At 38.8% G+C, this 26,223-nt stretch overlaps 1 protein-coding gene across 4 annotated transcripts in view; it reads left to right on the top strand.

Moving 5' to 3' along the window:
- The first annotated feature begins 9,849 nt into the window (after window positions 1-9,849).
- RASGRP1 (RAS guanyl releasing protein 1) overlaps window positions 9,850-26,223 on the top strand; it is a 38,136-nt gene continuing 21,762 nt past the window's right edge. Inside the window, exons 1-3 of one of the 4 annotated variants that reach the window (XM_015630390.2) lie at window positions 9,850-10,219; window positions 12,407-12,570; window positions 25,808-25,913. In XM_015630390.2, the coding sequence (XP_015485876.1) occupies window positions 10,188-10,219; window positions 12,407-12,570; window positions 25,808-25,913 (302 nt within the window). In that variant the 5' untranslated portion in view covers window positions 9,850-10,187. Of the gene's footprint in view, window positions 10,220-10,852; window positions 11,248-12,406; window positions 12,571-25,807; window positions 25,914-26,223 lie in introns of those variants that run through there. The other 3 variants (XM_015630392.2, XM_015630389.3, XM_015630391.3) reach the window with 3 other exon arrangements.

The raw sequence follows: 26,223 nt of genomic DNA on the forward strand, positions 1-26,223 counted from the left end.
AATTTCCATTGTATCATACACATTCATTCAGCATAAGAATAAAATGCAGTGAGAGACCTTTCTACATGGGATGGGCTAGGGAACGTTTTTATTCTTGTTGCTATAGTAATGAATGCAGCTAATTGTGCAATCACTGTGATTACACGTTTTAAAAGGGTGGTACTTTCAAACAGTACCAATACAACTGCAATGTGAAAAAATGATGTAACCAAGGAAAGATGGAAGCACAAGTCAACAGAATGCTTAAGACATGTTTATTGGATTATGATGAAATATTTTAAAGAGGAAGTCTGGCTTAGTTAAGATACTTGCATCAGCTTCTCACACTAAAATCAACATTTTGCTCTTCCACAGCTTTCTTTTGTGACCTTGACCATGAAACACAGAGCTGACTAACAGTTATGAGCAGTAACAAGCCACTTTAGGTGGAACAGAATCCAGAACCTAAAGTTACTCAGATTGACCACAGACTGCACTCTGAGTTGGGAGCAAATGAACACAGTTCGTGGTCATTCTTTGTGTAAATTATATCCCAAAACATCATTTGAGGTGCAGAAGAGGTCTTTGTTGGAAGAAGACATTTCCTTTAATTTGAGGTTATGGAATTTGTTCTGAAGACAGATTCCTTTCAAAAGGAAAGGAAGTTAACAGTTTGGTTTTGTAATTCATTTAAATTCAAGGGCTCAGATATTGGGAGCCCTAATAGAGATGCTCTCACTCATAGAGAACGTTCTGACACTCATTATATCATTCTATGAGACACCTAAGTTCAATTCCTTCCACTGTTGGTAAAAATTCAAATCTTATCTTAATATCTGAAATGCCAGGCTATCAGGTAGGACGCCCTCATTCTCCTATTCAGTAACTAAAAAGCTGTGTGCGTGCACAGGAAATGCACACAACAAACATGAACACTGCCAACTACCAGAATACTTCCTTGGGAAGGGGAGATTCAAGCCACATATCCAGAGGAACAAATAGCCAATGGATTTTGATTGTTGGGGGCTTACTAGCCTGACCAGAAACAGAGCTTAGATGCCACCTGATTGAGAAAGCAGCTATGTCGGGATATTAAGAATTTTAACTCAGACCTAAAGATTTTGAAAGACAAAATACTCTGTGAAATAAGATATCAATCCTGCTGAACACTTGTTTGTTTGTAAAATCACCATGTTGGTAGTTCCTTAATTACCCCAGGTTCTGTGTGATTAACTACACTAAAATTGTCAGAATATCAGAAATTACCACCACGTGGCCATGGATAATAAAATAAACTGATAAAGATTTTGCAAAGTTAAATAGCTTCAAGTTCAAGATTCCTTTAAGCAATTTTTCAAAGTATGAAAAATATTGAAAGAATAAAGCTTGCAAAAATCATAGTGTTTGATCACTCAAAACGTAGCACAATTAGGGAATGCTTTGCTGTTTTTCAAAACATATTCCATAAACCGACTGTAAAGAGCTTTCAGTTATTGCTTTTTAAAATAATTTGTCTTGTGAGAGCCAGAGGCAGATTAGATACAAAGAAATAAAAAAGGAAAAGGAGGTATTTGCACAACAGATAAACAAAATTTTAAAAAAACCTCAAAACAACACGTTTGGATTGATACATAAATGTCACAAAAATGAAAAAGAAAAGGCTGATGACTGAGATAAGCTTGTTAAATAGCTTGAGTGACTTCCTGAATTTCCTCTTATCCCTAATGTTTCCAAAACCACTGAGATCAGAGTCCAAGGAACAGGAAAATAAGGTAAATGAGGAAAGTAGTTGAGACATACAAACAATGCCTGCAAAGGTGGCTGCAAAGTCATTCATACTGTATTTAAATAAATACAGGTAACTCAAATAAAACATAAAACCAAAGGAAAATAATCAATTAAATGTCTCTTCATGGTATACCTAAGCATGTTCTGTTCCAAAGGAATGACTTCCTATAGAAGCATGTCAAATATTAAAATTATGTCTGCTTCTCTGAACATCACCACAATGATTAGTGTAGCACAATCGTGGAAATTTGCATGAAAATGAGATGGTCTAGCACAGCTACATAGCCGCCTGACTTCTAGTGGTGATGAACAATGTTGGGACGTCAGTATGGCACGTGCATGCTTCCCATGGTAGGTCTACAGACATATTCTGTTTAAAAGTTTCCACTATTTTTTCACTGTCAGAACCAGAGACTGAGACAAAAGCACTTTAACAATTTTCCAACCTGAACACAAATATTTTGCACTATTTAAAACAGTGATTTGAATATTGATAGAATATGACACGTCCATCTAAGCACAATTTCTTTATTGTCATTGTTCTACTAGGGAACTACAAATTAAATTCTTTTTGTCTACAGTCTTAAATAATATTCTGTAACTGATGCTGAGAATAATAATGTGTGGCATGCTCTTAAAAGCAACATAAACCAATCTGCATTACAAACCCTAGTTCAGTTACTCTGGCTCATTAGTCACACAGTTTACTGACAATGTTTTTCCCTCCTCTTTGTTTTCTGAACTTTTAAAGATAATACTAAGTTTAAATACAAATTTTAAAATGTGCTTGTATTTGACAAAGAAATAGCACACTTTTTTTAACCTGTGAGTCATCCTGAGCAAACATTAACAGATCTTCCTTTCAAAATTCCAAAGAAGTGATAAAATAGAACAGGTAGATAGGTAGAGAGAACACACACATACAACCATTCTTCAGATAGAAACAGAAACTCTAACTTCCACTACTGTATTATTTTCAGGTTGTTATAAGATTCCACTGGTCTTGTTTATACCACAGGATTTAAGAAGCTTTCAGAAGTGTTTGTCCTGGTTTCAGCTGGGATAGAGAAAGGTACTGTCACCTTTATCACAGATGACTGAGGAAGCAAAATGAAAACAGTTTTGAAAGACCTTCTACCTGAGGCTATGAAAAACTTTGAATACTTTGCCTAACCCTCTTGTAGACTGACAAGCAGAAATATTAGCAGCAAAAGTTTTTGTCATATCTTGACAATTGTGCATTGTTTTCTAAGTTAGATATTCAGAGACACCTATAATTAGAGACTAAGCTCTGGAACCTAATTATACTTGGGCTAGGGCTTTACAAGGACCCTTTTATATTGCCCCTAGAGGAGCTCTTAATAAATAAGGATGTATTTTAAACAAGATTAATTTCCAGCATATGAATTTTCAGCTCCCTGTTTGGCATTTTGCAATAAGAGTGCATTTAAATGTGAATACACTGAGTTTGCTGAATTGCTGTCTTCAAATGATATGATTCAATCAAATGATTGAATACCTTCAAATGATTCAATTATTTATATGCTACTGAACACTGATAATGGTATGTATTCACCATTTCATTTTGTTCACTACAGTTACTCTCCCTGATTAAAACTGAGGCCAACAATAGATAGGGTTTCTAATCCAGAAAAGTGACAGTAATACTTAACAATATTGCTATTCTGAGCAGTCTTTTAAAACAGGAAACAATGCACATCAATTTAAAGTTGAAAAGGTAACGAGGTATAAAAGTGGGAAAAGGAAAGGATCTGAGAAGTTCAGGAAAATTTACATAATTTTAGGTCTAAGTAATTGACATTACCCTCTATTCATTTCACATATAGCCACAATGGACCACCAATATCCATTTTCTCTCTGCTGACTTAAAATTTTCTTAATTGCATTAATTTTCCTGATCCTGTTCCCAACAGCATTTATTTCAAAGCATCTATTAAATCTAGGAAACTCAGGAGCAGGTTTTACATTCCCTTCCTGTAACTGTAAGTTTGATGGTGTCAACAAAAGAGTGTTTTTAAGTATTTTCCTGTAAAGGGTCTGAGAACAGTTTTGCTCCTCCACCTCTTCAAGGTATTTTCACCATAAATGTAAGACCTGTAGAGCCTGACCAGTGTGTTGCCTTATCCTGATATTCTTCAGGGACAACAGAGGAGTTCAACAAAGTACTGTGATGGGTAACAAGTTTTGTAAACAGCTTTGAAAAAAACCCAGGATTTTTTTCTAAATAGCTCCAAATATATTATGAAATATCAGCTCTCTTCAGCTTAAACAGCATCAATTAAATTACACAGTCTACCACCCTTCCTACTGGGCAGGTGGAGCAAAGAGCCTCCAGGTCTAGCCATAAGTATACAGACTAACTGAGAACAAGGGAACACATGGGCAAAAAATGGAGTCTTAGAGAGCTTAAACCTTCCCTTCATGCACACACATGGCTGGTAAATTTACCATTTGCAGCCCACACTAAGATTACTTTTTCCTTTTAAATAACAGTCAACTCAATGTTAGTTCTTGTACCAATAACAGCAGGAGAGAGCCACCTTTGGCAGCCACTGTTACCTGTAACCACATGTTCTTAGCCTGGTTCTGCTTCCTTCTGATCCTCCAGGATTGCTGGAATGGGTTTGAGGGAAGATGCTCTTCCTTCCCTATCCTCTCCCCTTCTTCTCCATTTGACTCACATAATGACAATACCAGAGAAACAGAGAGAGGGGCAAGCAAAATGTGGTGAGCAGAGCAGAGAACCTTCCATTTAAAGTGATGGAACAGGAAAGTCCCTCAGGAGGGAAGAATGGGGCTTGTCTATGTGGCACATCATGTCCACTTACATTTTCAGCATTCAATTCAGTGCTCAGTTGAAATCAGCACAACCTCACATTTCAGGGTGAACTCCCCTTGGAAAAGGTTCCTGCCCTGCAGATGGAATCAGAAAGGGCAGAGAAACACCACTTACCACACCCACGTCCTGTGAAACCCCTATGACTACTCTTCATTTCTTGTCACCTCACAGTCACCAGGAGCTGTCACTCCTACTTGTTCACACTGCCACTGACTTTGTCACTGCAAATAACAAGGGCAAAATTATTATCACTGACCTTGAACACTGCAGCAGCAAAATAAAATTTTGTCCACTCAGTTTGGAAATTTTGAAGCAGTACATGGAAACCATGCCTACATTTCTTTCCAATTTGAAGGACCAGTGTAATTTTAGAAAAAAAATAAATAAACATTACATTAAAAAACCAAACCCCAACACTTCTGTGAGTCTTTCATCCTGTTATACTTTCAAAGGAGCTGATATATCCACAGCAATTTAACTGTGAAACCACTTTTAAAATGTTTAAACAATACACGTAGTATATTTCTAGAGAGTGATGTCTGGCCTCTTACTGCTGTCCAAGAGATATCCTGTAAAGGAAGTAGCTAATCACTGTCTCCTTGGAAAATGTTTACAAAGGGAGTTTGGGATGATGTTATCTACATCCTGTTTAAGTAGTTATTTTGTTCTCTTAAATCAGATGGTAAACCAAAAAGAAGCATTCTTAGTAGTATTGTTATGCTTTTCCTTTCTGTATCTTGAGTTTCTGGACAGTTATTTCAAGGGTACCAGCTGTTTTCCACCTTATCCATCCATACTTTGTATACATGTGTTTTAATAAAGTGTTTTGTGCTATTCTTATCAAAATCAGTAGGTAAATTTTATGTACAGGTAAGCAACCAAATCAAAACTGACCAAATATATTTATTCTTACAGATCATAAAGGAAAGAAAGCTACTTTGCTGTGGACCACTGGAAGGAGATAAAAGTTATGATAAGAATGCTGTTGGACACAGTTGTAGTAAACAAAAACTTTTGTCTTTCTCTGATGCCAGAATTAAATGTGATTTTATTGATACAGGATACAGATTTCAGTTTGCAAAATCATGATCTTTCACTGCATATTGCCCCACTGTGTGCTGTTCTGAAATTTGTGCAAGGTAGACAGATGACCCAAATAGGCAGATGATCATTATTTACTGTATTTCAGTATTTCTCCTAAATAGCAAAATATCAAAATCTTGAATCAATAGAAAGGCTGGGGAACTGAGCCTAAAAGCCACACAAATCAGTGAATCTACTCAGAAGTATGCCACCAGTTAGTAACATCTCCTAACTCACCTGACCTCTTGATGATTTTGTTATCAAGATATATGTTCATTGCTCTTTCTAAATTTTACTAGAAGAATTAATTTTAGTCCACTGCTGTTTAAAATTTTCTTGATTAAAACCAACAATATCTAAGTTTCAGTTATACATAGCTGATAGTGCAAGACTGCTGTCAGTCATTGGCTTGCAAATTATCTGTACATATCCCTAGTGATAAACTTAGGCATAGATCCTAAAGTAAATTTTAAACACCCTTATGATTTTTACCTTTACTTACCTTGATGAATCTGTGAGGGAGCCAAGTTATTAAAAATCAGAAATATCTAAATTTTACTGTGCTGGCTAACACCTTATTTTAAGATTTATCTGAACAGAAGAAAAAGGGAAGAGAAATCTAGCTGTTTTGGGGGGATTTGTCTCTGCCCAGAGTCCAAATCAGATTACTGATGAAACTGGAGTTCTATATGCACTGCCTGATGCATTTTTTCATCTATCAGTCTCAAATTTCCTGGACTGAATGAGAAAACCTCTAATTTGGGTTGCAAAACCATGTGCTCATGTGCATCCCTGGAATATATGAACACTTTCACAATCACATATACAATTCTTTTCAGAGTATACTACTAAGCAATTGGATAAATATTTATCAAACCAACTGCGTATAAAAAAAGACTTTATTGCTCATTGTTGTGAAGGACAGTGAGAGTTTTTTTCCTGTTTAAAAGGGGGAGCAGACACACAAAGGAAGGGCCACAGAAGTTGTAGTATTCAAAATGGGACTAGGAGGACCGTTTTAGGTTGGTTTTTTTTTGCAAGAAACTAATTAGCATTACTTAGTCCTTTGCATGACAGAAGAAGATGTTTTTTAATTAATTTCCACTACTGAATGCTCAGAGTTCTGCAATTTCTGCAGGTAAAATAATGACCAGACAGCACCTAAGGAATAGAGCAAACAAATGTGTAGAAAACTCTTTTTGGCATCATTGCTTAATGGGCAAGGAGCTAGCTCTATAGAGCTCATAGAAGATGCACAAGTAGCTTACACTTATCTCAGTCATTAAACAATAATTTTATTTCTCCAATCCTCATTCCCTAGCGACTACAAGCCATCTAACTTCTGGAATCAAAGCAGCTGAAAATGGCAATTCCCACCAGTATGGCTCTTTATTTGCCCCTACTACATATCCATTCTATGATTTAAATTGAAGCAGAGGTGCTATGAAAGAAATGATGCCTTGTTTCATAGTTAAAGGCAGTATCAACACCCCTACACAGGAAACATGAATTTTGAAATTCATGTCTTTTGAGTCTTCAAGGGGCCTCTCTACATGGTTACACTGTCAACTGCAATGGCTTAATGACACATTCAAGACAAGATTTTTAGGTGTAGATAATGTCTTTTATTGGAGCAGGAAGTATCAGATAGGAAAAAGTACACAGATTTCCAGATGCTGCTGTTTTGTAAGTCTGCTAAATTTTAGCTTCCAACATGATTTCATATAAGGCTACTGCATTCAATTTGGGAAGTCTGGATGAGTGGGCAGCTAGATACACACCTAGTAAAAAGCTTTTTGAATGGCCAGGTTCAGGGAGTAGGTGTTTTACTGTAACTGGAGTCCAGTAGTGAGCAGTGCTGGGGGAGCTGATGCAGTGCTCTCTCCTCAAGCTGATGCAGGCAGCATAAAGAATTGGGATGATGATTCAGTACACATGAGGCCAGGGCTGCCATCCAGAGAGATGTAGACAGGCTGGAGGAGGGATGGACTGACCAAGGACAAATGTACAGTCCTGCACTGAGGAAGGAAGAGACCCTTGCACCAACACAGGCTGGGTACCAGCAAGCGGGGAAGCAGCACTGCTGGAAAGGAGGTGGAGGCTTTGTGCTAATATGAGTGGGTGGTGAAATGAATTAAATTATTAGTTCTGTATGGCAGAATGTGTATAATTTTTATTTAGGTTGTCTGAGTTTATTTTCTTGCCTGGATTAGTTTTTGTGTTCAGTCCCACATATGGTAGTACCTGCTCCACTATCTGGCCCACTGTAAAGAGCAGGTACAGACCCAGGAAAAATAGAAAATTGAATAAGCTTAAAATAAATCTGAAAGCACATCTTCCAGAAAATTACTTTTACTCTGATTCAAGGCTAAGCTATGCTTGTGGACTTGCAGTAATTTGAAGGTAAAAAGGTGTATCTTGAAGACCAACTGAACTCCAAAGATCCAGCTTGAGCTGTGGCAGTAATATGGTTCTTTCACTTGGTTCTGATGGTAAAATCCAATTTATAAGTTACTATTGCTGCAAAATCTTCCAGGAATCTGAGCACATGAGTACAAAAATACCTAGTTGGTTATGTTCCCTTGGGAGCAATATGGCTCATCCTAGCCATTAGCATCTTGCAACTCTTTTAGTGTAGTATCTTTGTATCATAAGTTATACTTCAAAGCAATTAACTACTGATTGGAGCTCTGAGAATGGAAGAAATATTTTGCTTTTCCATAGAGCATATATCTGATCCTCTGAGATCACAAACCAAGCATGAATCTCCTTTACACTAGGAGACCATTTCATCTGAAGAATGTCACATTCAAGGATCAGTATGTCAGACTGCTGTCTGGGCATATAAATTAAAACTGAATGTTTGTATGAGGTTGTGTACTATAAAATTTACTTATGGATTACCTCCAGGCCACAAAGCCAGAAAGCATTCTTTCTGTCAAACTTCCATCTCTTTGTGCATGTATGCATGCATGTGAACTTCCCAAGGAAAATGTGCTAAAGAAAAAGCAAAGATGGCTGGGCTGTACTTCTCTGAAGTACGATTCAGCCAGATTGGCTTAACAACACAACTGCCACAGAGCACATGATATGTGACCTTGGATATATATTAATTGTGTTCCTTAAACCAAGCTCTATGCTAGGAATGAGCTTACAACTTACTAAAAAGAATATCACCTGCTGAATGTGATTTCCAGGAATATGTAGGGTTTTTCCTTTTACCTGGAATTCTTCAGCAAAGCAAAAGTCAGGTTGCCCCAGTCTCTGCTGTGATAATGGTATTTATCACTGCCTCTGAGAAAAGCCAGGGAGCAAAATCGACCATTTTGGAAACCTGAAAAGAAATGCGCCCTGATTGCTGGCAGAAGATTATTTTGAATGTTTGAACCTTATCAGTTAGTCTTAAAATTAAAGAATTAGTTTATGAAATCTGTCTGGATCTTGGTGTGAGGCATGTTGGCAATTATGATGACTAACTAATGTTTAAAAACATAAAATGAGCTCTAAAACAAGATCTTGATAATGCAGCATCTACAGGACCCTGTATTTTGTACTGCTCTGTTGAGTGTATTTCTCAAAAAAACCCCAACTATTTTGGCAAATTTCTGTTAGAAGATAGAGGGTGGCTTTGCCCTTTCAGATTTCTTCCCTATTTCTTCTCAGAAGTAGAAAAGTTGACAACGTTGAGTTGGAAGAGCTCTCAGAAACTCCTAACCGTGATACAAGAACCATGAAAAGCACTGGTCCCCTTTCCTTGCTGTGCAGTTAAACTGGAGGGACAGCGTAAGGTGCCGGATAAACCTTTAAGACGGCAATCATCAAGGCGGGCACCTCAGTTTTGTGCCTCCAGCTCAGCATGGCACAGAGGCACGACCCGGGCACCTCGCCGTGAGCGGGACCCCGGCCAGGCCCGCCGCCCACCCTCTGGGGCTGGCTGCGGGGGTCCTGCTGGCCGCTCGCCCCCCGCTCCATCCGCTCGCCCCCCGGCCCCGGCCCCGCCGGGCGAGCTCCGCGGGCGCGGCTCAGCCACGCGTGAGCGAGCCCCGGCGGCTCGGAAGCAGCTTGCTCAGAGAGGAGGGGAGGGGAGGGCAGAGGAGGGGAGGGCAGGTCCTGCCCTGCCTTGCCCTGCCCTACCGAGCCGAGGTGGTGCCCTGGAAAAAAGTTGAGGCGGCTTCAGAGCCGGGCGGCGAGAGCCGGGAGCGCGTGTGTGTACCTGGTAAAGCCGGCGGCTTCAGAGAAGAGGAGCCCCAGCTCAGTACTTCCTCCTGCCGATAAGATCTCCGCCGCCGCCGTCGCTGCCCTACTTGAGTCGGTTTCAGCCTCGTCCCGAGGCGAGACGGGCGCGGGAGCGAGGAGGCGATGCGCGGGGCCGCGCCGCTCCGCCCGGCCTCCTCCGCCCCGCGCAGCCCCGCTCCCTGCGCTGCTGCTGCTGCTGCTGCTGGCACGGCCGGCCGGCGGAGCTGCGGCTGGAAGCGCCATGGGGACCTTGGGCAAGAGGAGAGAAAACCAGTGAGTTTGCCGTGCTGCTTTCTGCCCGCTGCGGGGGTGCCGGGGTCGGTGTCACCGCCGAGCCTGAGAGCGAACGGTGCCCGCGGGGTTTCCGTGGGGCACGGCGGTACTGCCGGGCCTCCCGAGCGGGACAGGGAGAGGGGAGGAGAGCGGGAGGGGTGAGCGGGGTAGGATTTCGTTTGGCCCTTTGGGATGGCAGTTCTCGCCGGGCAGGAGGGTCAGCGGGCTGGAGCAGCCTCACGTTACAGCGGAGCGGGAGGAGGCGCGGCGCCCGCCCGGGCTCGGCTCCTGCCGCACGGCCGGGGCCGCCGGGAGAGGCTCCGGGAGCGCCGCTGTCACCGCCCCGCCGACACCTGCTCCGGGGTCAGTCCCCAGAGGACTGACATTTATTTGTGATATCCTCCCCACCGCCAAGCGCGTACAGTGGAAATGCAGGGCGGGCACCCCCGCTGCCCCTCAGTGCCGCTGCCCGTCAGTCCTCACTGCTGCGAGAGGAGCTGCTCTAAGGAATAACCAGAGGTGCCGCCGGCTGAGCTTTGCCTGTCCAGCTTGGCCAAGTCGGCCACAGTATTACTGTAAACTTTTTCAGCTGTGGAAACTTCAGGTTTTCTCCTGGGTGTTGCCAAAGCCTGAAATATCTTCTGCCTTAACTCCTGCTTTGTTACTGCTTGCTGGGATCCTCTGCCCTGTGTTGAAGAGGCACTGGAATAAAGCTAGGAAAGGGGCTTAAGCTTGTAAAAAGAAAACGCTGAAAGCAGACCAGGCCCTTGTTCTTTTTATATGAGAACAGGAAGTCAGATCACAAAGCTAAGAGGGAAATTGAGAAAAAGGGGGAAGGGAAGAGAGCATTTACATGTCAGCTACTGTCAGCCTAACTACGGAGGAGCTCAGTGATGGTTACTGCCTCTGAAGGATCAGGCGTGTATTTTCCTGAATTTGAAACTATGGAGGCCTGGGATCAGTGTTGGGTTGTAAATGACACCGTGGTCAGTTTCGTGGCTTTCCCAGCATTCAAATGAGATGGAAAGGTAAGGATAAGGCTAGACTTTCATGGGGATGAGGAAGGGTCCATATGCGTATCTTCTTAAGGCATGCATATTTTTAACTCCATGCAGGAGTGTCTATTCGGCAATGTCTGTGAATTTACTTATACTGTCTCTATTGAATATGCACACTGGAGAAATTTCTATGCCTTTTCTTTCTGGGACTGTCAGCTGGTTAAAAGAGTCTTGAAAGAAAAGTTACATGAAAGCTTAAGATAGCAGCTTAAAGATGCTGGAGTCACTTGTTTAGGAAGGCTGTAGAGTGTCTGAAATAAACCCAAAGAATCCCTGAAATTTCAGGAGTCCCTGAAATAAACCCAAGTTTTATTGAAATGGTGGTGCTTGTTGTTCTTTTGTGAACTGTATGGTTATACTCTCGAGTCAGGTTTTGCAGTGGTTCCTGATATTTGCAGGTGAATCCGTTTCATCACTTTTCATCAATACAATATTGTTCCAATTTACTATTTTATACAGAAATATGAACATGTATGCAAGCAACAAAAATAGCCTTTAATATTATCCATAGATATACACATTCTTGAAGTAGAGGTATTATATGGTCAAAACACAAGACTAAAATTGGATATGTGGGTTTTTTTGGTTTCATTTAAAATTGTTATTAAATGAATTTATTTGTTCATGTGTACTATTTAAAAACAATAGGAAATAATAGTATAGAATAGATGCAAATTAATATATTTGTTTCAATTGTGAAATACTCCACTCTTAAGTTTTGCTTATATTTTGTTTACTTAACAGTGACTTTTCAAATTAAATTACTAAAGTTAGTCTGGTGTTTTCCAATATGCAGAATATTTATTTATTTATTTCTCCTTTACATTTGGTGGGCATACAAACATCTGGCAGTAGGTTATTGTGCACTCTCCAACAAAGAGACAAGACTTCTGATTATCCTGACAGATCATTCAGGGAGCTCTATAACCATGTGCTCTGCAACTGACTTTTAGCAGAAAAGAAGTCACTTATTGAGCAGTCCCTTTGGTGTACACATTAAGTGGGAGGGTTATGTCTTTCAGCACCCTAACCAGAAGGAGTTAATTGTCCTTTACATCTCTCCTTTCCCATACAGCGTAAAATCTGCCACTCTGTCTTGTATTTACCTCACTATTGTGCTTTCTTCTAGGCAACCTGCCCAAGCATGCAGCAGTGCCCCTGAGTCAGCGCTGGAGCTGCAGCAGCACTGTCCCAGCCTCTCAAATCACACTCAGGTCATGATGGTGCCACTGGGGCACCTAGCCAAAGGGGCCACTTTGGAAGACCTTCTTGAAACCTGCATTCAGTCTTTTGGTGAGTGCCTGGAGGTTTTTAGAGTCATTAATTTGTTTCTGTCCTGGCTATGTTTAAATCCCTTAGAAGGGAACTAAATTGATTTATTGGTGGAGTAGAAAGGTGTTAACTAAGAATTGTCTGTGCTACAGGTGATTGTAGTTTTGGTTGATGGATGTGTTTATGCAGATGTGTGTAACGTATGCTGAGAAATTAGATTAACTACTGCTTCCTCTTGAGGGAACTGGAAAAATTCCAACCATCTGCACTTCTAAGAGTAGTTTCGTTGTTCCTTCATGGACCAATTTTGTAAACTTTAGCAAGTAAACCTTATATTTTTGCATATTGCAATAATGTTCTCACAATGCGTGTAAGCAACATGTTTGTATTAAACATTTTTAAACAAGGACTGTTTTTAAGTTAGGTGACATAACACTTATTGTGTTATCAGTATAGATTTAAAGATATTTCATTATAAAAGGGAAATAATCCAAACAGAAATGATAACTGTATTTTTTTAACTTATCAGTTATCCATTTATCCTTTTACAATAAGAATTGAAATATGGATAAGTGGAACCATTGCCTAACCCTTGTATCCCTAGCTTCCAACTTTTTCATTAGTAAATGTGTTTATATTCAATATTATTAAAATATGTTATTACTGGAGACACTTGAAGTGATTCTGAATAATTTGCTTATAAGCAGCACATCTGTTTGTTAATGCTGAGTCTTTCAGTGCTTTCAGCTACTCCCAGAGCATATGTGGCAAAGCCTTCAGAAGTAGTCCTTAGAAGATAAATGTACTTGAACACCCACTCAGCTCTAAAATAATTATCTATATAGTTAAATAGTAACACATCGTGCTGATCAACTGGTACAGTGCATAAATACTGTGTAAACAATGACTAATCTTTCGCATTTGTTTAAAATGGGTTTGGGTTTTTTTTTAACTTTAAAGCCTTCTAATCAGCATGAACAGAGAAATGCATGTCTGAGAAAAGCTGGTAAAACATGTATTTGTCAGTAATGTCTTGCTTCTTTTTTCTTCTTTTCTTCCCCATTTCATTATTGTGAAGACACTGAACTGCTCTAAAGCCCTAATTCTTCAACAAATGTTGATTGATATTTTTTATGTTTCCGTTCAATAGGAGTGGGATAAAATATCTAAAACATAACACCTTCAGGTAGTTGTAATATTGCAACTACTTGACCAATATTAATGTCTCCAAATTTTTATGAAAAAACAGTAATATAAATGTAGCATTATAAAAGTTTAGTATAATTATTAAAGTGATTAATTTAAAGTAGTGCAGGTGAAACTCTGAGTAGGAGATTATTTTGGGCTAATACTCTGTATAGCAATATAGACATGCTTAGGTGTTCTCAGATTCCTGAGTGTCAGTATGTTAAAAGGACTAAGGTAATGAAGAAAACCAAGTGTACCCGTGCAGTTCAGCTACACACGCATGTGAGTCTTTCTTAAGGGTTTCCCACTTCAGCTAGGAAATTGCTGTAGTCCACTAGATAGGGTTTCCTTGTCCCTGGACAAGCTGTGCATAAGTTGAGCAAGGTGAATTGTAGTGCATCAGCAAACATCATTATAACTCACTAAGGACTGCTAAAATGTTGTGTGCTGCAGAGGTTTAGACCTTTAGTTGGACAATAGTAGTGTCTGTATTTATACATCTTCTATGAAATTATACATGTTCTTTTGCTTTTTTGGAACTTCCCTTTAAGGTATTTAAATAAAATACAACTGTTACAACACTAGATAACCAGAACAGTGAAGTTCATTAAAGAAGGCTCTTATAGCTATCACCAAAACCAGTGCAAAATTCATTCACATTATTGTGCCAATGAAGGAGGAGATGAAAAAAACTTTAATCTGAGATTTTAAAATGAGTTGGGGGCAGGGAGCAAAATGGTGGGAAAAAAGCATAGCTGCAGAATGATTACAGAAATCTGAAGGATTGAGCAAGTTTCTTCTCATGCATAGTACTGAAATCTTTTAACCTCTATGCTAATAGTTCTAATATTATCAGCTAATAGGCTGAGATTATGTCTTCAGTCTTGGATATGCTGACCTATAATATTTTTGTATATTATTCTATAAAGTCAGTTTACTTTCTGGAAAAATCCATTGATTCATTTGCTGTCTAGTCTTAAGGAGAATGAGAGGCAGTAGATGGAGATGGTGATGTGTCACATTTCAGAATATATACTGCATCTCCTTAGCATAGTACTTCACAGTACAATCAGCACTTGCTGATGTTACATGTACAAGTACAGTTCCTCTGTAATGGAAGCAGCTGAGTTTGTATTCCTGGGCTCAATTATACAAGTTTGGAAAAAGCAAGCAGTGTGTAAGAGAGGCTGCTGTGCACAGTGGTATGTAAGGAAGAAGCTGGCAGCCTTTTGCTGAATATGCAGAGAATATCACAAGAAGGTCTAGCCAAGAAGGTATTAAGAATCACCACACACAGGTGTGAAGAACACAAGCATAAGTAGTTTATCTTACAACATGGATTAGGAGAAGAAAGGAGGAAGGGGACGTGCTAAATTGAAATTAAAAGTGTAATGACTAAACTTTGCTGCAGTATTGTAAATGACATTTTGTTGACTTTGTCCAGAGAACCAAGTTAATCCAAAACCTTATTCAGTGCAGTTAACTTAAATTCCTGCTTTGGGGTGATTAGTGTGTGTACTCTTTCACCTCTCAAACTTGCTCTTCTTTAGCTTGGACCGACGAATGACAGGCATGTGCCTTAGAGACAGAAAAACAGTGAGGGTCTTAAGAGGTAGTTTGAAGTCATGTAGGTGGTCACTACACCTGGAAGAGTAGCATCATACCAGTGTTTGTTCAATAGCATCATGAGGAGATGCTAAAAGTAGAGGTTTCTTCAAGTCCCATGGAAGTTTGAATCAGGATGACGAAGATGAATCATCCTGCAAATGAGTTGCCAAAAGTAAAGGCAAGGATGTAAGTGAAGGCAAGAGTTTGGGGAAAAAATAGCATGATGAGAGATTGAAGGTAGGAAGTGTCTTAGAAAGGAATATTGTTCCTTTCTTAGGAGATCTGTAGAGGCTTGAAACCACTCTCACCAGTTTTAAGAGAAGAGATTTGGTTCTACATGATTATGCATGTTACACAGGAGAGTGATTCAAAACATGTTCCAAGACATGTCTCAGAAAACCTCCCAACATTATAAGTAGCTACAGGATGGTGTTACTGCTGTGATCTGGATTGACAAGAATTGTAGGGCCCAAATAAATGCATCACATGTACTTGCCTTAGAAAAGAAGGGGAGGAAAAGAGAAAGAAAGAAGGGAGGAGAGTGCATAGAGAGGAAGAGCAGAAGGTAGGGTAAAATGATTAAAAAAACTAGAAAAGGCAGTAGCTAAAGAAAGGTTAGATTCAGTGCAACCTCTACATCAGAGATGTTAATCCTGAACAAAAAGCTCATAAAGACATAATTGAAAGTAGATTTTTCATTGGCAACAAAATGACTGAAGTTGTAAGCTCAGGGAAGCAAAGAAGTAGTTAATGAGTCTTGGTCTGGGATATGACAGCTTCAGGAGGGAGATAATTTATTCTGGAGGAAATTGTCATTAGTGGCTGTGATTCTGGAGTGGAATTTTACATAGAACAGTAACTTTAACCCCCTGCATCCATTTTTTCTTTTCATTATGTATTACATAAAATGTACTTTTGACTAGCAGACAGTTCTCTGAAAGTCAATATGGCTTTGTCTCCTATTTTGTTGCTAGTTGTAAAGGCACTTAACCTGTCAGCTTTGTTGTTGGAACCAGCACAGTAGGGTCTAGTTTGCTGGCAGGTCAGTAGAACACAGGAAGCATATACTTAATAGCACATTTTATGTGTGTTCATGTCACAGTTCTTACATTAATCTTTGTGAGACTATGTAAATGCATAACATATATTAAGTTCAGAAAGTGTTACAAATCAGTGATGAAAAATGTATTAGCAGTGTTCACTTCACTGGATACCTAACTTATTAACTTTGTATCTGCTAAATGTTCATGACATTTATGACCGGAGGGTATCCTCGTGCTACTGTAAACTTGAAGTTCTCAATAAGTGTCGTGAAGTCAATTTCTAATCTAGAAAATTTTCTTTTTTTTTTTTTTTTTGTAACTTCACAATATGTTAGCGCATGGTAAGACATCTCTGTTTCTTTCCTTCAACTGTATCTATTTTTATCTTATAAATCTGTCTTTTTATCTAAAGTTTAAGAGAGCTTATTTTTTTAACAAACATACCTTTCAAAGATTCAATGAGCTATTTTAGCATGCCTTCAAGCTTATAAACCGTATAGGGTCAGAGGGCCTTTTCCTTGCCCACACAAAATGTTTGTTTAAATTGTTTTTACAAGCATTTAAAGATTCCATTGCAGTCAGGGCAACGTGTGTCTTCAACATAGTGCCAGTTTGATATCTGCTTGTTTTCTCTGTAGTAATGTCCTGAAATGCTACCTAGAATTACCTGACAAACAATTCCAAGAGTGCACTTGAAAGCCATCATTTATTCAAACACTTACATTTTCCTAAAAAAGTCTGAGGATCATTTAAAAGCTGAGAATTCCATAAGAGCTGAAGATATTATTGTTATGAAGGTGTTTTTGTCCTTAACCTCCGAGTACAAGATCTTACTCATTGCCTTTTGCATTTGAGTGCTGGAAGTATGTTTACTGTAGCATAGGGATGGCCCATGCTTATCCTACAATTAAGATGCTTCAGTTAAAAAGAAATCAAGAGGTATCATCTTCAAATGTACATCACAGTACAGAGTCCCTGTGTTTGGTTTCTTTAAAGAGATGTAAGTTAAGGGCTTAAGGAAAGCAACAAAAATGTTTCTGAGACCATATAGCTTAATTCCATGTGAAATCTCATCCATGATAAACTGTTTGCAGTGGAGCTACATATATATGTCAGTTTTAATCCATGGAGGACTTAAAGGAAGTGAAAAATTACAACTTCAAAGATTAGCAATGTTCTTAATAGAATTTGTGTGAAACTAACGCAAATTTCAACTTCTAATGGTCATAATAGTCATAGACAGCTAGGTCTAGGAGTAGGTTGTGATAAGTTGTTCTGCAGTGTTTGATCTGTGCTAAACTAGCTTGTTGCCTCAATATGTGGTAAAGTGACATGTTTGTAAACCTTAGTAACACTGGAAACCATATCCAGACTAGTCTGGATGAAAGATGCCACAGAATTCTTTTGATAGAAATCAAAAATCTCTCAAAGGTGCTGATGCTGGTGGCCTGGCCTCTTAGGTGTAAGCTACCTAAAATGGGAGAAGTTAATCACAGTTGACGTTTTTGGGAATAAAAAATAACTACATTATTGAGTTGTGTAGTTACGTGAACAGATAATATTTTTATATTGCTCATATCAATATCATGCAAAAACATATTGAGACTTAGGAAGAGAGTCAGGTATGTATTGCATCCATCTTACAAAAAAAAGCCAGGCAATTTAGAGTTAATTCTTTAGAGCTGTAGGCATTTTCTCCTCTAAAATACAGAAAAAAATGAAAACTATCCAGTTTCTCCCATATCAGTTATCTGGAAAAACCCGCTCTACTTTTAACATACTTCCTTCCAGTCTTGTTCAAACACTCAATTACCTACTAAAACAATCACAGTTCAATTATGAGATTATTCCTTTATCAAATTTACTATAGAACAAATTCTGATATAGAATTCTGATTCAAAGGCCATAAATTCTTTCAAGGCATATGCACACCCACAGAATGCAACTATGGCTATTTGTTTTTTATCTCTCATGTTTGCCTGAACAATCATTTGTTTTTGTCTCATGCTGCACAAACTTGCAGTGTTCTATCCCTTGCCCTTGAAGCCTGGGCTGAATGTTGAGGTCTCCAATCCACCCTCCTCACCCCCTCCCAGGTAGTTAAATTTTATTCACGAAGCTGTTCTGTGTGAAAATGCTGTTGATCATTGTGTGTTAAGTAATCTGAGTGCTATTTGGTCAAACACAGCGCAGAAACCTTAGTATTGCTTGGCAACATAAACTATGTTAATGATCAATTAATGACATTGTGGGAGCAGTAGAGTCATTATTGCTCTGTAGAATGCATGACATTGTGGGAACAGAAAAGTAGTTACTGCTCTGGAGAATTCTAAGTGCTGTTTAGCTAACTGTTAAAGTTAATTGTGGTTGTACCAAAATGAAAATGATTTCTTTTTTAACCTGATGTCTGTGAAAAAAATTTCCCAAAGAAAAGGAACTTTAGATATCTTTATATATATATATTATAAAGTTCTATTTTGCAAATTTGACTTCACTTTTTTTCAATATAATTTTCCAAAGCCAATAAGTAAGTAATAAAACAAAATGAAGAAAACTTAGACTTTTTTCTTTATAAAGCAGTCTCTTTTTCTATTTACTACAGGGATATGATTGTAAATTTTTTCTTCATGTCTCTAAATGTAACTTCAGGAAAAATCAGGATAACTTTTATTTAGCAATGCAAAATATTCTAATTTCCCATCACCAGCCAGCTGATACCCAGACAGTTCCCAAGCAGCAGCAGCCCTGACAAACTTGCAGCCTGTTTTTAAATGCTAAGCATTACATGATATGACCTGAAATATCCCAGTGGTCAGCTGGGGTCAGCTGTTCTGGCTGTGTCCTGCCAGGCTCCTTGCTGCTGGGGCACTGTGAGAAGGCATCCCCAGCTGCTGGGTTACACGCTGCTTTGCCAGGTAAACACCAGTTCCACAAGCATACCTAGAGGCTAAAGCAAAGACTAGGAAGTGAAACGGGAAGTGAGGAATGCTAGAGCAGGATAAGAGCTGGAGCATGCAGCAGTAATGGAAATCGAGGTCAGGAAGTAGCATCCAAGCAATCTGCAACTTCTTCAAGCCCTTGGGAGACTAGCAGCTTGGAGTCTTCTAGGCTCTTGCAGTTTGAACCTTTGGGTGGGACAGGCTTCATCCTTCCCTGGATGTGATGACTAGGTGCCCCAGGATCAATCATGCAGTTAGAGGGAAGCTTGTTGTAAAACACTGCAGTGTAAGGGTTAAGCACACGTCTGGGTTCAGTGGTCAGACAGTGACACTGGCCTCAGAAGTTTCTGGTTCTGTTCTGGGAGTCTGTTTTTTCCTACCCATCAGTGTCTATGCTAGCACAGCTCTGTTGCCAAGGATTGCGCTTGAATTATTCAAGACTTGCCTGCAACTCAAAAAATTCACATGGCTCCAGTATCATGCCTTAAAGCTTTGGAAAAAAAGTCTTGAATGCTTGAATTATGTTTTGTAGGCTTTGGAGAAAAAGACTATTTGATTAAAATGTTCGCATCTAAATTTGCTAAAATCAATATTTTAAATATGCTGTAGAATGATGTGTGGTGTGCGTCCATGTGTGCAAACTTTTTATCTTCTTCTATGTACCTCATCTGAATTTCCAAGACTAATGGAATGCTTTACACCCACATTGCATTTGGTTTCTCTCAAAGTACATTTTAATTTCTGAAAATTATCCCATTTCCCTTTGACAAGAGCTTTTATCTCCTTGTTTTCATTTCAAAGAATTATCCACCTAGAGCTCTTTCTGCAAGATGTAGCTTTCCAAAAGCTGTTTCTGAGAGAGGGTAATGATTTTCCCTAGAGATTTTTTCTCCCCTAATGTTCCCTACCCTCACACAAAACAATCTTATTATTCTTTTTGGATGCATATTATCCTCACTTTTGTCTTGGATATATTTGCATTGTTTATAAGTATTTGGAGGAACAGGAGAGGGTTCCCCCTCCTCTATTCTGTAGGGAGTTTAAAGGGAGTAGACTTGAAGAAACACCAAGTTTATAGGGTTTCTCCTAACATGTGTGTTTGCTTGGCTTGCCTAGAGAGCTGTTGGTGCAGGATGGATCACAAAGTGGTGCAGTTCTTTCCTCTCAGGAAAATACTGATTTCTTCTAAGTTTAGTTTTGGAGTTTTTCTTCCTAAGTTCAATTACTTACATAAATAAATTTATGTAAAGCTCAATAGTTGCAAGCATGTATGGACAATAAACCAATTTAAAATGATACAAAGAAACAAACCCAAAACTTTGATGCAATTCCCTGAGTTTTTTGGTGCCATCTGCTGAACATCATGTCATTCTTTTGGCAAGATGGGGAATACCATCATCCTGTACAGAATTAAATGAGAGCTGGAGAGCTCAATATTTCACCTGCTTTCTGCTGCAGCTAAAACTAAAAAAAACATTCTATTACCTAATTCCTGTGTCATCTTTGTAAGGACATTCTTATTAAGCTGTATTATTTCTGAAAGATATCAACCACTTAACATAATGATTTGAAATAAAGGAAAATTCACTAAGGATCATTTACCAATTCACAAAAATCACAAATTTCTTCTTAGAGTAATCAGTTGTAAAAACAGTATGGTAAAGTCCTTCATATACAACATTTCTGCAGAAAAGGATCTCATTGTGAAGAGGGAGATTAAAACTGAAAATGGTATTAATTACAATTAATGATATTGTATCCCTGCAGAAACTCTGTGTGCATAGAGGGATGTGTGCACTTTCATATCTTTTGCATATACTTTATACATGCACATTTACTTACACTAAAATGTAGGTGTATACAAAGGTATTATGTAAAGGATATTAAGAATAATATTCTAGCTCTGGTGTTAAGATCTCCTCTGTAGTACTATACTCAGGTTTTCTTCATAATGGTGAGGGCTACAAAGGGTCCAGAAAACAACGTCAAAGTTGACCAGAGGATTAGAAAACCTTGAGTCTGAGGAGTAAAAAAAAAAAGACAAATTTGGTGTTCCTTAGCTCAGAAAATAGGTGAGGGATGCAACCCTTAAAAGGAAAAAAGATATTGATAAGGTAAAGACAATTTATTTCTGTCTGTTTGAGTCTGGGCTTAAGCAGCTCAAGTTGCCTGAAATGTTTGATTAGACAGAAAGGAGAACTCTTAAATAATACAGAAACTCAAGCACTGGAATAAGTCACCTACAAAAGCTGTGAAGTCCTCATCACTGTAGAAGTTTAAGAACAAATTAAACTGAAGCATTATTTTGAGAAAGCTGTTCCTATAGTGGAGCAGCAGAATAGAATATAGTCCTGGTATCTGACATCAAGTAAGTGTTTGGCTATGATTAAAAACAGTGTAAGTTAAATCTGATGCTGATTCTCAATAATGGTGTCACAGCTGATAAGGAGAATGGTGGCTTCTTATGAATCTGATTCTGACCAAATGTATTCAGTTTAATGAAGAGAGTTAAATGACTAGTTCTGTTACAGGGTATCAGATCCCAACACAGAAGTAGTAAGTCTGGAGTAAGAAGGTTACTATGGATTGCATAAGTTTTAAACTGAAGGGGAACAGACTGTTTCCTGTTTGTAAAGGGAATTTCCAGGGAGAATCTGTAAAATACTCTTGAAACATTTTATTTAGTTTTGGTTGCTTCTAGCCATTTTAAAGTTATCTTGCAGTAGTGCACCTCACATGTGGGGCAGATGCACTGACTTTTGGCTGTTTCATTTCAGTCACTAAACCCTACCACGTACTCCCACATGTATCTGCATATTTCATACCTGTCCGTGTGTTTCATCAAGGTCTTTGAAACCTTGAGATCTTAAGAACATAAGTTCCCTCAGTTTTCAGATCACATGTTGATTTAATAATCTCTGCAGTCATTTATAGCACCATCCCCACACCATCTTCTTTAAACTACTAGAAAAAAAAAATTTGCAGAAGTCTTGAAGAATTGTATGTAGCACATCAGAATAGCAACCCAGGGCTCTCAGCTTTGCACTTAACTTCTGGCAACTGCATTGTTTTTGGTGCTACATTTTGATAACCACTGGAAGACTTAAGGGAGTTTACAAGAAGATATTCGTGTTCTTAGCAGCTTAGTCACTTATCATGTGATGTCAGCGCTCAGTGATTCACTTCTGATTCATTTCAAATTGTACTCTAGGTGATACAGTTGGAACCTGCTTATGAAATAAAGGCCTCTTAGACCTAGAAAAGCTAACTTTTCTTTCCTGCAAAATTCAGTTTGGTTAAGACATCCTTGGCATTCTCATTACTGCCTTATCATTGGATTCATGCATCGGAGGGAAGGTCTCAGTACAGCGATGTTCTCTACTGAACACATGCTTTCTCTCAAGTGTATTTACCACAGGCTTGTGGCCATCAGGACCTGGTGGAAAACAGGTAGTTTGCTCTTAAAGCCTTATTTACTGACTTCTAAGTAATTTATTTCTCTAAAGTATTCAAGGAACAAGCGATACTTAAGCTATTTCTAATCACAGATTTTGAGGAGTCACTCACTAAATCATGCAATAGAGTGGCTGATGGGCCTGGATTAGAATGTTCTTACACTTGTGTGTTCTGAGTCTCACATCAGAAATGGAAATTCTGTAACTGTAGTTTTTAGTGGCCTTGTGCTACTACAAAGGTCGTAAAATACTTACCACTGTCATTGTGCTTTCCCTCATGGAGTTAAATGCTGGAAAAGATTCAACTTCTGCTTTCTTTTTTTGTTTCAGAGTATGTTTATTAAAAATTATAGTACAGTAAGGGAACTTACAGGAGAAAAACATGCAACCAGTTGGTTATTTGTATTTTGCTGCAGTGAGACTAAGCCAAGGCTTACACAGTAATTTGCAACTTTCTTTAATGTAAATTGATTAACTGAAACACACCCATCCCACTTGAGTTAGCACTCACCCAGTGGTTTTGCTCAGTAGGCTCTGTGGTTAGAAGCAGGTATACAAACGGAAATGAAAAGGAGTTTTAAAACAAGCTGCTGGGGGCTCAGGGGAATGCTGCATGAGAGGCACTCAGGCACGCTTGCAGCACAGTCAGGACACAACTCCTGCTGGCTCCAGTGTTTGCACAAAGATGCTTTGCCATTGTAAATTGTGCCCTGCTACAGCTCCATGCAGGCTTGCTCTTCACTGCTGTACTGGGAACACTTACATTTGTTTTTTGAAGAGTGATTATTTTGTTTTTAAGCCATCACAAACACAATGTTGTTTCATTTTATTTTTTCTTTTTTGTGAAGGTGAGTCTTTTAGTTGGATGAGAGAACAGATAGCCCCAAACCTAGCATTGCTTTAATGTGTGCAAAATAATTGCATGTCATTGTAATGAAGTGTATCTCTGTTACAAGATAATCAGGCCTAGATGTGGTGAAGCATAAATACACGTTTATTATGCAGGAGAACACCATAAATATGTTGACCTAATTGCTAATAGTAGGCAGAACATACTGTTTTTCTCTGCACCTTTGTGACATGAAAAAGCTAAATGGAAGAGAATCCATCTAGAAAACAGAAATTCAAATGGGAGCCTGTGTCCAAGTTATACCTGTGCTATGTCATACAGAGGATTTAGGAATGCACACAATGAAAGTGCTAAGGGAGAGAGAATGTTATTTTTTGTCTTTGTTGTCTGGAAATGATCTATATTGAGCATTTATGAGAAGCTGTATATTCTTAATAGTATGTGTGCACATATTTATTTGGCTTCCAAGTTAAGCATATATTGAACTGTTTTCCTGATTAAACAGGAGCTAGTGAATGGAGCTTCTGGCCGAACACCAAGTTTTGTCAAAGGATGAAAACTGATAGGACCCCCTGTGTGTGAGGCGTAAAATAATGTTACTCTTTGTAAAGACACTCAGAGTACAAAATGTCAAATACTGAAGGCCTGAATAAGTATTTATTCTTGATGCCCCAGCCTTCCCCTGCAAATATCCCACTTCTCTAGCAGAATAACTTGCTGGTTTGCCCTCAGTGCTCATGCTGTAATACCTAGGTAATTTGTATCTCAGAAGGATTCTTTCAGTACGGAATGAAATTATGTGTGCACACAAACAAGGAGCACATAAACTTTGATTCATGCTGTAAAACTGAAGAACTTTCTGTTACTTGGGGTCTATACTGCTCTCATTAGTGGGGCTGTAGGACAGGCAGACTTTCCCCTTGCCCATGTCACTGAAGGTGGATGGATACATTTGGTATCTTCCTGTAGAAGGCCATGGAAATTCTCACCCATTAACTAATGTGGATTATATTGTTTTGCAAATGGGCTAAGTTTAATGTTCCATTTTGGTGATGTGCAAGTTCCAGTGCCTTCTCCCTGCCTTCCCTAGCAATAGATGTCATTTCATTTACTGGAAATCTGCTGTTTCACATCCCTCTTCCATTTAGCTGTATTGTGCTTTGCTTCTCTATCTTGTTCCTGCTACTGCTTTTTAAAGAGATAGATTAACCTCTATGGGAACAAATGTAGCTATTTTAAATTATTAAAAAAAAACCCCATTTTGTTTTGTATTTGAAAGGGTGTCAAATTCCAGTTCAAGCTACTTAGGTTCTCTTACAACTGGCTGTGGGAGAACATTGTCAGTTAATATTTACACACACTCTCCCTACTGTTTGTTGCAGAAATGGAAACTTTTTAAAGTGTTCTGCTACATTTCATGTCCTTGATCTTTTTGGAATATGGGGAAAAAAACCAAAAACAACCCACAAGACCCAGAAGACAGATTTAGTCTAAAGCTCTTCTGCTGAAATCCTTGTAGTGCATAGCTCAAGTTGATGTGCAGTACTTTCAGGTCCACCACAGGGAGTATGCACAGGTTAACCTCCGGGTATCTAGCATATGCTGTATCTCATTCCATGTGCATCTGTGCACATCTGTGATCCAATCCCCTGTGTGCACTTGGGTGTTATGTGTGTCATCTGTACAAAAAGCCTCACAAACAGTTGGGAGTATTGCTGTTCTGTTTGGTAAGGGTAGTCATACCAATGACTGGCTGATCTGGATCAGTAACTGAACTATTTTGCTCTATCAGTTCAACTATTTGTTTCCTAGTTTATATTCATATGCCTAAAGCTAAGCATTTAAGTGCATTGCTATGCTGGGCTTAGATAATTATGCATAATTATTTGGGTATTCTGACTGCTTTTGAGACACAGCTGCTTTTTTGCTTGTCTTTTTTCTTTTCTTATTTATTTAAGCATCTTCCAAACACAGTAGTGAAATATAATAGTTGCTGTATGTCTCTCACCAGAAAAATGATGCACTCCCTAAATTAGTAAGTTACTGCTATCTTCGAAATGAACAGAACATACACAAACAGATCTGATTAGAATTAGGATTCTGGAAAAGGCTGTTGTGAATTGTTTATGAAGGTATAGCAAGATTTCAATATGAATAATCCTTTTTGTTTTTTAGATTTAGAAGGAAATGCATGTCAAAACAACCAGCTGCTAAAAATAATTCTGGCCATGCATCAGTTTTTCATCTCCTCTGCAGACATGCTTCAGAAACTCGTTGATCTATATCCTTTGTAATCTCCACCTGCTTTTAAGGTAACCTGATAGCCTGACAAGTTTGAAATGGGTAAGTAGAGGATATTTAATCTATGGGTGTATTAGTATTCCACTAATTAAATTGCATACTTGTTCTTTACGGTTTTTGGTAGTATGGTGTGCTTTTGTTTGGTTTAGGGTGGGTGTTTGTCTGGTTTAGCTTGCTATGCACAGAGGAAAAGATGAAGCTCCAAGCCAGGTTTTAAGTAGGATAAATCACCCTCTGTTGACTGTGAGGGAATATCTAGCAAGTGTTAGATGGATGCAGGCACTTCAGTC

Source organism: Parus major, chromosome 5 (genome assembly GCF_001522545.3).
Source record: "Parus major isolate Abel chromosome 5, Parus_major1.1, whole genome shotgun sequence".
Classification (NCBI taxonomy): domain Eukaryota; kingdom Metazoa; phylum Chordata; class Aves; order Passeriformes; family Paridae; genus Parus; species Parus major.